Here is a 10,333-nt window from a genome sequence, read left to right on the forward strand (position 1 = left end):
TTTTTGATGACCTACAAAGAAAAGTAATATGTAGTGCCTAAAAATATGAAGCTCTTTCACATGGTATTAATAATCTCGACTCGTGATAAGGTTCTTGTCTTTTCCTCCTAAGGTCAATTTATTGTTATGGATGCAAATATGAAGCAAATAATTCATTATTTCATGACAATTAGACATATGGTTATTTTCCTTGCACCCACTCTCTCGTGTCAACTCAAATAGTTGCATGCCACACCTTTTTGTCGTGATGCTTTTTTGCATTGAGTCTTTGATTAATGAGCATATGTTTCATGGTTTTCCGCCTCAATTAAGCAAGAATATAAGTTGCATGCCATGCTTCTATTACAAAAAGAAAAGGAGGTATTGTGCCATGTGAACAATGATTTCTCTATAATTGTTTGATAACTTATTTATTCCAACTCAAGTAAACCCCCAAAAAAGGCTTTTAGCCTCACATTTTTTTGTTGCCACATCAACTTAGACTTCTATAGTAGAGGTTAATGTGATTATTGCATAAGTGTAACATATGTAACCAAGCTGGTGTAAACTGTGTACATGATAAGTTTGCAAATCTTCGTTTGACGTACATCAAGTTTGAAGTCTTCGCACCGCCTATACCTTACGAGGGTTCACATCTTTGTACGCATCAAATTTGGAACCAGATGAGATTGGGACGAAGCATGTCATACATGTATGGGAATAGTAGTATATGGCAATGTTTCATGAAAGGATGCAAATATATCAACATGAATCGAGCATAACCCAATAAAATTTAAGTTGCAATTCTTCCAAGAAGATGTCGGCAGTCTCAAAGGTGTTATTCAAAGGTTCCCACACAACACACACACACACACACACACACACACACACACACAAATGAGATTTTTTTCCGGTAGGAAATGAACGTGTGGGTGGTACCAACGTACGAACAAGGCACAAGTACCCAAGCAAGTTTTTTTGATACATACATACATATAGGTTAAAAACGCTCTAATTTTGATGCCCCAATAAGTGGTGCGAGATCTTAAACAGAAGGGAAAAGAGCGCGGGCTCCGATAAGATCATACGATGGTATTATCATCGAGGGGCGGGTCATGAAGTGTCCAGGGAATGCGTGAGAGGCTTCCACGAGTTCTCTAACTAAATGGCCGCCCTAAGTAGAGAAGCAGATAAACCACTCATTTCCTCCAAAATGAGTTAATCTCATGTCCTTCTTGCCCAAGTTCTATAAGGGCATTTCAGGAATTACAGAAAACCTGCACACACACACACACACTCTCTCTCTCTCTCTCTTTCTGTCTCTGTCTCTGTCTCTGTCTCTGTCTCTGTCTCTGTCTATCTCTGCCTCTGTCTCTGTCTCTGTCTCTCCGAAACGTTCTCTTCTTCCCTCTCGCAGACAAGCAGCGGATGTCTTACCTGTATGAGAAGAGTGGGACCTGGCGCTGGATCGTGGCCTCCTCCAAAGCTTCCAGGGGTTTCTTCCTGACTTTCTCTACCATCTGCGTTGTGCTCCCCTTGGGCCTCGGCTATGCCACCATGTCCGCTACCTCCTCCAACGATCCTCAGCTTCAGCATCGCCTCTCCAAACATGCTCGCCAAGACACAGATGTAAGTCGCTCATTTCATTGTGTACCCATTTTGTTTGTTTTTCACCCTTTTCCTTTGCGTCTACTTAGATAAATGATGGTTATGATAGAAAATTACAAGTTGCTTTGATGTAGGTTATTGCAATTTTTTTAATTTTTTTTTGAGTCATCGTTAACATGAAAATTGTGAATGCTGGGTATGGTGGATCAACTGTTGCTTTGCTCTATATTTAATTTTTTTGTGTCCTTTCATCATCTCATGACTAAGTTTATGAAATTCTTTTTGTTAGTTACGTAGATGATTTTACATGCGGCTTTTTGTGATATTAAGACTTAAGTTTAGATTATTCTACTTGTTCAGTTTATATGTCCTTTTTTATCTTAAGACTAAATTTAAGAATGTTTTAGTCCAGTTTCAAATTTTTTTCATGGATTAATCTTGTTTTGGTCAGGTTATGTGTTTGTACAGTGTGAAGACTAAACTTTGGAATGTTTGTTTTGATAGTCACCTGAATTATACGCAGGATTTATTTAATTTCTTTTTATTTATTTGTCTTTTTGTGATAGTAAGGCTATGTCTATGAATCCTTTTGTTAGTTACTTCAATGGAACATGAAGATCTATTAGTTTCTTTGTTTAGCGTGTGTTGTCATTGTGATCTTAAACTGTGAGAAGCAAGCCATTCCTGGTGTTTAATGGCATTTTGGTTGTGTTTGATGTCTTTCTATATTCCTGACTGGGTTTGTCTGTGAACCTCATATTGTTCTGTGCACGTATTTTGCTTGTGGCTTTGTTTCTGCATTGTGACTTACATCAGTTCAGTGGGTAGACCTTCTAGTTCAAGCCAGATTTACTGCTGAACCACAAACTGTTAGGTGGCCTCTCTTGGCTGCTATTTCAAATGATGTAATTTCATTATTAGTTTTTGCAGATGGGTTTCCTTTTGGAATCATTAAGTGAAGGGATGGCAGCTACCATCCTTTCTACTATGTTCATACGCTAGTGTAGTACAAAACAACTTTACAGAAGATGTCCCATTATCAGAATGTTGGTGTCATAAGACATGAGAAGAAGGTCAATGCATTTTGGTTAAAATCCTTCAATTGTAGAATTACTTCCGGTTAAAGGTATAATGTTTCAAAGCATTCAGACTTTGGATGAAAGCTTTGACATGAAATTCTTCAAAATTTATGGGATTGGTAATAATTATAAAATTCTGTGGACTGATTAGTGGCATCTATGGTTGGTTTGATGAGCATGTAAGTGTTTCTATTTATAGCTCTGGATTCTACACATGAGAATTCATTAACTAGGGATCAGGATTGTAAGCCAAGATGATGAAGACTTGGTTATTGATAGTTTACTGTGTCCACATTTGATGATAATATCAAATGCTTTGTGCAGTGAAGGTTTGAACAAATGTCTCCTTTGTGAGCTTATCAGGAATTACAAATTCTTTACCTGAGATTCCAAGAGATTATATTTTAAGATGTAATCGCTTGTTCTTTGTTGCAGGCCATTTTGGCCTCTTAATATTCTTTCTTTCTTTCTTTACTCGAGTGTGAATGCAAACAAAACAAATTAGAGATTCTTTTAGTATTAACTAGATATATATGGATAAAGAACTAGATCTTAAAAGTTATGTTAGTTTCTTGATCTCAAAATCCAACAATCATCATTTGGTTTGCAGGTTGATAAACATATGCAACGAAAATATGTGGGAATATATTACTGAAATGACACATTTTACATTTTGGATATTATTAATGTAATCATTCACATGCAATTATTTATGTTTTATCGTTCTTCATCTCCTACTCATGAATCAAGTCAAAAAGGTTATTCTTTTAATAGAATTATGAAAAAACTTGTGTTTTTTACTGAATTATGTCGAAGTTTTTTGAAGTGGATCTTAGAAGCTGGATTATATGAATAATCAGAATTAGTTTCATAACAACTTGTTTCAATTCATTAGATAGATCAATTTAATCTTTGATACTTTGAACAATGTACTCCGGTCATTATTCATTATTATGTGCATTGTATGTATAGATTGTTTAATTCATCTTTTTCTTAGTTCTAGACTTTTTTGAGATTGTCTGCCTAACACCTAGCATTACACTATATGAATGTTGATATTAAACTTCATCTCTCTTTGGACACTGATGGTATGGAGTGATGTCATAATTTCGAGGCTGTTCTATGCATTAAGCGATTGGCAAAAACTGTGCTTATTACGATGGAATCCCCTTTGAAGTGTCGATTGTCACTTGTCCAATTCTGCACCTTTTGAATGATGTTCTATTCATGCTTCTTTTCCCATACAAGCATTGAGAATTGACATAGACTCCTCTCGTAGTGTAAATTTTCTCTTACACTCCACTAATTCCGTACTTTTATTGATTAATGTCTTATTTATACTTCTTTTATTATACTCATTGAGAATTGAGATGGACCTTGGTTATAGTACACTGTGTGGTACTACTGCTTGATATTCCTTAATCCCTTTCCTAGTAAAAGGTCTTAACTCTTTCCTCCCACTTTTCACATAATTACTGCTGTTCCACTCAGTTTCACATTTAGACATGAAAATTTCAAAGCATGGGTGATTCCTGAATGGTTAAAAGTACAACTATCATTGGGTGCTTTTAGAGTGAGTCAATGTGATGTCTCTTTCAGTGTTCTATAATGTGTTTGAGTTTCGTCTTGGGCGCTTTTACAATATGTGATGAGCACGAAACCGATTAGGGAATGAACTTTATGCCAATTTCTTTCTGGTACCCTTGTTTTGTATTTTGGTATTCGTATCCTTATTATGTTTTGATGCTCTCTTTGTATGTGGACAGCTGATGGCTAGAGTGAACAAGGAAAGGCTTGGTCAGTTTCTCAAGGAAATTAAGTCCAAGGAGAACACCGAAGACCGTTATGTGGCTGCGCTGCGTGGCGAGACCCTGACTGGTACACCTGGTGCTAGAGTTCGGGGCGGTGGCGGCACTTCATGGAAGCCTTTGACCAAGGAAGAACAAAATGAGAAATGATATTCTTTGACTAATCATTGCAAATGAGACTATTTGCTATCATTGCAAAATTATGATTGCTGAGGAGGATTGGGGTTCTGATGACCTTTCGTGCGATTTTATCATCTGGTGTTTAGGTCCTGATTACTTTCGAAAGGATTGTGCTGCGAATAGCAGTGCAAATAAAGTGTTATTGGTTACAAAAAGGATATATATAAAAGAGACCCACTTTGCACCATATTAAGTTTGGCAATGCAGTTCATAGACTGTTTTCTTCTGACACCATTCCCAATTTGTAAGCATATGTGAAAGAGAGCTACTCTGCTAAGGCAGTTAATCTGCTTTGCAGTTTTGTATAGAGGTTGCTATGCTGCCCTTTTTTTTCTGACTCTTGAGCTGAGGTGTAATAAATATATTTATGTGGTGTTCCAGTTGCCTTGTTTTGGGTAATTTAACGGCTTCTGGTATGGTTTGCCCATTGCATGTAATATTGCCCAGGTTTTTGTAGCATGACTACTTGCGCAGAGACTTGGTTTGGACAAGACAGCTGTGATGTTGAGTTCTTAACTACCCGGTAATAGTACCGAAGCCTACTTGGTAGTAGTACAGAAGCTGCATAAATAAAATCTTATACCCAAATTCTTTTAATTGAATTTTGACAATGAAGTATGGTTGTAACTTGTAGATAAATAACATGGCATAAATTCTGTAATATGTATATATACAGATATTTGCTTCTACCATTAGTGTGGAGGTGAGGTATCTTCAAATTCATAACAAAGATTGGATAGTGCTTCATATTTTTGTGTGGATGGGCAAGTACATGTGATGTGAATCCATGCTCAATTATTTTGTCATGATGTGATTGATTTAATTACGTACCATGCTTTTCTTAAATAGTCAATGAATCTAAAGAATGGATGATAGAAGGGACGCCTAGATTGAGTTGTGGTAACATTTAAATACACTTGTTTTGGTATAGCTATGAACATATTAAGATCTAGGGTAATACCTTCATATTTGTAACAAGATGCCATCTCCCCATCTAGAATAGATAGATGAGCATTCTTTGCACGGGAAAAGCATTTCCTTACTAGAGGCGAAAGTAAAGGAAAGCAATGAAGTTTGTTATATCAAGTTCTTTAATAGGATTATAATGATAGCATATCTTAACATGATTAGTGGTGCATCTCCTCAAACAATAAGATCACACCGTTTTTGGACATTTACGGCTTCTACATGTTTCTGAGAGAAAAGCAAGGGCATGAGAAAATTGTATAAACGACTCTTTGGAAGCGAAATGCATGCAATCAATTTACGTCCCATCTCCAAAGTGCCAGATTATAACTAAACATGAATGGCTGATACAGGGTTGTGTTATAACACGAAGCACAATACGGTTTACAATTCATGTAGGAAACACGTGTATTTAAATGTTTATACATACATGGGATTAGCTTCACAATATTTATGTATTGGATTGGATTGGAAGAGCAGTTGGTCTGCCTTCTTGTGAATGGGAAAATATAGATATAACACACCATGTATATGTGTACATACGTACATTTATACATTTATACATTTATACATATGTACATACATACATTTATACATACATACATACATACATATACATATACATATTTATATATATAGCTAGCTATATATATACATACATATATACACTTTGCAGTTGTTTCACATTCCCATGACTGCAACGAGTCCCTTCTTTATACATACGTTAGTTAGCCCTTCCCTTCCTGTGAAGTTGTATATTATATATTACAGACTGAGAAGGATGGGCATGGCTGCCCTCTCTGTGCATCCATGGGTGCTCTATGCCTTCATCCTCCTCCTCTCAGGCTACATTGTCATCGACCTTGTGGCCAACCACACCTCCGACACCGATAACTGTCATGGAAGAAACCTAGAAGGGTCGCCATGGATTGCTAAGAAAGATGTTATCTCCGAGGCCGATGCATATTGCAAGACGATCGAAGGACACATGGACAGGGAGAAGGAGACGAGGAAGAGGAAGAGGAAAGCCAAGAAAGGAGCAGTAGAAGCAGAAGAAGAAGCAGAGGAGGATCCATGGGAGCAAATGAAATGGACTGGTGAAGCGGCCACTTGCCGTGTGAAAGGACACTTGATCGAGAAGCTCGACCCGGACAACAACTTCCGGAGGGGTTTCGCTCTCCGAATGACGAGCGATGTAGAGGACAAAACACATGTGCTTCCATGGCTTCTGGGCAGCCATGTAGATGTGAACCAGGCGAAGCGAAGAGTTTACCTAGATTTGGGCGCGAATGCCTTCTCGACAAGCATCACTTGGTTTATGCGAATGTACCCTTGTGACTTCACTGAGGTTCACGCGTTCGAAATCGACCCAAACCTCCTCCGGATCCCTTCACCAGGGAGCTTTGATGAAGCTACCAACTACGCCGGCCCTAACCACTTCTCGTTAAGTGTCAAATCCAGGTCCGGCGTGCCTGCTTGGATGCTGTCTAGAATTCACCTCTATAACAAGTTTGTGAGTGATTTCGACGATGAGGAGAATAAGGCGGTGAACATCACGCGGTTTATAAAGGAGGAGCTCCGCCTCCACCCCCATGACACTGTGGTTGTGAAGATGGATATCGAAGGGAGCGAGTGGCCCATACTCACTCGTTGGATGCAGGACCCGGAGATGGCTGCCATCGTGGATGAGCTCTTTGTTGAAGTGCATTATGACCACCCTAGCATGCATGCCTATCATTGGGCCAGGTTCGCTCCCAGAACTCGCGATGATGCCCTACGCCTCCTTGCAGAGCTCCGATGGCATGGCTTTTACGTGCATGCATGGCCATAAAAGCACCTAACTCTCAAGCCCATGGTACATGAAGGTGCACCTCACTTTTGAGGTTTCCCTCCACTACCTGCTACCATCTTTTATATATTAACCACCACAATTCTGTATACATTTCATATGTTGCCCTGGCTTCTTATCCTTGAGGATGAAAACGAACCAATAAATCTCTTCTTATATCGCATCCATTATAACTGTCCATGACATCCACGTCATCTGATGACATGGTTCCATATCCTTGCACTTAAAGGAATGGCTAAGCTAAATCTTCCTTTCTTATTAGTTTTTTTGCGTAGATTTTAAGTTAAATATTGTATCCATTGAGCACGTGACACATTCAGATGCACGAAAACATTACATCCACATTTTTACCTCCTAAGACATGAGAATTTGATGTTTGGTTATCTTTTTTTTTCACAAATTCTTATGTGAGAAATTTCAAATTCCGTTCCTAATTTTACTTCGTGACATTTCACTACTAGAAAATCAACAAACTGAGATTAATTTCTTATTTTATCATTTGATAAATAATATAAACAAAACAATATGAGAGCACTGACTCGATAGTTCAGATACCAACACACACCAAAGTTTGCTTATAATTCTATTATCAATACACACCAAAGTAATATATGACATGTTATGGCAGTTTAAAAATTATCCTTCACAACTTTAACATTGTGGTTTTGATTGTAAAAAACTACTCTCAATTTAAACTGACATTATGTGTGCTAGTAGTTTGATTCTAAAAATAGCTGTAGATAAACATTGACGTTGTCACAAACTATGATTTTCAGGAGACAATGTTTACAAAAATGGTACAAAAATGGATTTTTTTGTGTATAAAACAAAACCAAAGAGCGTTTAATGATTATACATGAGCAGGACAGCAGATATAAATGGGTGGGAATATTCATGATGTTAATCATTATCATCATCATCAGGATGAGAAGTCATCATCATCGTCTGAAGTTCTTGCGAGTGTAGGCAGGAATTCATTCATTTGCCCATCAGCATTCTTGTTTGGATAATGCATGCCATCTCCTCTCGGAGGAAGTTTGTGTGGTAAAAGCATCAGCAGCCACCAGTAGGAACCCCCTCTATCAAACAGGGACCTTAGATTTTGTAGTCTTCCCATGTCATATGGATTTACATATTGAACTACATCCTGTCTCTAGAAAGAGCTTAAGAAGGATCAAGGTTTTGAGCTATTACCATATTTATATATAAATTCTTTTTTAAATAACAAGGACCTATTTACCTCTCCTTTTAGTTTTGCTTCTCTTCGAGCTTGACGTCGTCGTCGCCGATACGCATAGAAATCAATGGTTGTCTACACAGTGCAGAACAGAGTGAAATAAAGATGGGGGAAAATGCACCAAAATATGTGTATAGAGATTCATACATGCTTTTGGTTATTCTCCAAATTACCTATATTTGCTTCAACAAAGCTGAGGTCTTAAGTTCATGTGAAAACAATAATTTAAGTTCATGCGTATTTTGCATATTAATTAAAGAACAATTAGTAGTTAGATATTTTATGTTGCAAAGTAGATTTCCCAATTATTGTAGTCAATTTAAAATCTTCATCTTTTTGACCATGCATATCTAGGTCATTGAAACAGTGCAATAGTATACCTTCTAATAAATTTCCTGTAAAGATATGGATTGAAGTTAATCAGCCTCTATGCAAGGCCAAGACAATGATTATGCACGATAATGTGAAGAAAAAATATGATTCAGAGAAGACGGACTAATATAAAATGATATGATGTTAGAGTACCAAAAATAAAAGACAAATGTATAAAGGATTGAAGTAAACAAGGGGCAAGGGCTGAGCTTCAATTACAGCACAGTTGCCAATGGAACGAAACCTAGGATGACCATACCTGGGCGTCCAAACCAGTACAAGAGGCAGACTAGTGCTTGAAAACCTATATAAGGGTGAGAAAGGCATGAAGAGAAGAGTGACCAAAGAGAGTCAGTATGCTGAATTAATAACCAACGAGAGGCTGTGACTGTTAAGGACTTAGTCTCATCATAATAGGAATGTAAGTTTTTGTGTACTGTCTGTGCAGATAGTATGAACTTGGTCTTGTGATATCTGTTGGAGGCATCCCTTCAAGGAGCTATATCAGAAGAGAGGAAGAATAAGAAGTAGTCCGGGTCAAATATGGAGAGTCATCAGGAATGTGACAACCAGATTAGACATTAATCGACCAGCCAACAATTCTTGTCAGTTCTTCCGGAGTGATCCTAACAACTTATCTCAGGAAGTGGAGTGCAATCTAGCAATGGAACTGGAAATCCAAAGGCAAAGCAGCATTCAGGTGTGGATCCAGATGATGAGCACATATGGTAACTTAGCGTTTAGACTGAGTATGAAAAACTGTCAGGTTGGAGGGTCTTAATATTAAAACAGGAGCTCAGGCTCAAGGTCAAGGACATAAAAAAGGAAAAAATGATATATTGACAGCTTTTAAGAGGCCAACATGGCTTATGAGAACAGATGGGAGATTGCAGTTTGAAATGTTGTCTAATATTTGAGAACAAACCAAAATAAATATAGCAAAATTAGTAAGACTAAGTGAGGTACTAGATTATCGGTACCTAAGTACTTAACATTCTGAGAACTGTGTTAAAGGAAGTAGCAAGAAAAGCGTGAAGGAAAGAAAAAGTATGGTATGAGATTTGGTTGTATTGTATGGCCCATGTAATAAAGGAAGCCAGCCTTGGGTAAAAATCACAGACCGCTGGTGTGATGTGTAAAATGTGAGCTTCAGAAGCCCTGAAGTGATGATCCTGTCCTCTGTACAGACATCCATGGTTCCAGATCAAGCCCCTGAATAAAATCGGGCGACACATATCACATATGAAAGAACCCC

The 10,333-nt window shown here is 37.8% G+C and overlaps 2 protein-coding genes and 1 long non-coding RNA gene across 4 annotated transcripts; 2 read left to right on the top strand and 1 right to left on the bottom strand.

The window, feature by feature from the left end:
* Positions 1 to 1,357: 1,357 nt before the first annotated feature.
* On the top strand, positions 1,358 to 5,113 carry LOC147847678 (uncharacterized). Its single transcript, XM_087338940.1, has 2 exons — positions 1,358 to 1,608; positions 4,433 to 5,113. The coding sequence occupies exons 1-2, from the start codon at positions 1,408 to 1,410 to the stop codon at positions 4,622 to 4,624; spliced, it is 393 nt and encodes a 130-aa protein (XP_087195066.1). The 5' UTR covers positions 1,358 to 1,407; the 3' UTR covers positions 4,625 to 5,113.
* A 1,247-nt stretch (positions 5,114 to 6,360) lies between these two features.
* On the top strand, positions 6,361 to 7,468 carry LOC147847679 (uncharacterized). Its single transcript, XM_087338939.1, has one exon. It carries the CDS (start codon positions 6,402 to 6,404, stop codon positions 7,449 to 7,451), a length of 1,050 nt encoding a protein of 349 aa, XP_087195065.1. The 5' UTR covers positions 6,361 to 6,401; the 3' UTR covers positions 7,452 to 7,468.
* An 830-nt stretch (positions 7,469 to 8,298) lies between these two features.
* Positions 8,299 to 10,129, bottom strand: LOC147847680 (uncharacterized). 2 transcript variants are annotated; one of them, XR_015532282.1, is made up of 3 exons: positions 10,059 to 10,129; positions 8,710 to 8,781; positions 8,299 to 8,622 (listed from the first exon to the last, which is right to left on the bottom strand). It is a non-coding gene; the product is annotated as an uncharacterized LOC147847680 (long non-coding RNA). The 2 variants fall into 2 exon arrangements; XR_015532283.1 differs by lacking the exon at positions 10,059 to 10,129 and adding an exon at positions 8,880 to 8,901.
* Positions 10,130 to 10,333: the final 204 nt, after the last annotated feature.

Source organism: Azolla caroliniana, unplaced genomic scaffold, assembly GCF_043228905.1.
Source record: "Azolla caroliniana isolate FFs.n. ecotype wild unplaced genomic scaffold, voAzoCaro1.0.p SCAF_759, whole genome shotgun sequence".
Lineage (NCBI taxonomy): Eukaryota > Viridiplantae > Streptophyta > Polypodiopsida > Salviniales > Salviniaceae > Azolla > Azolla caroliniana.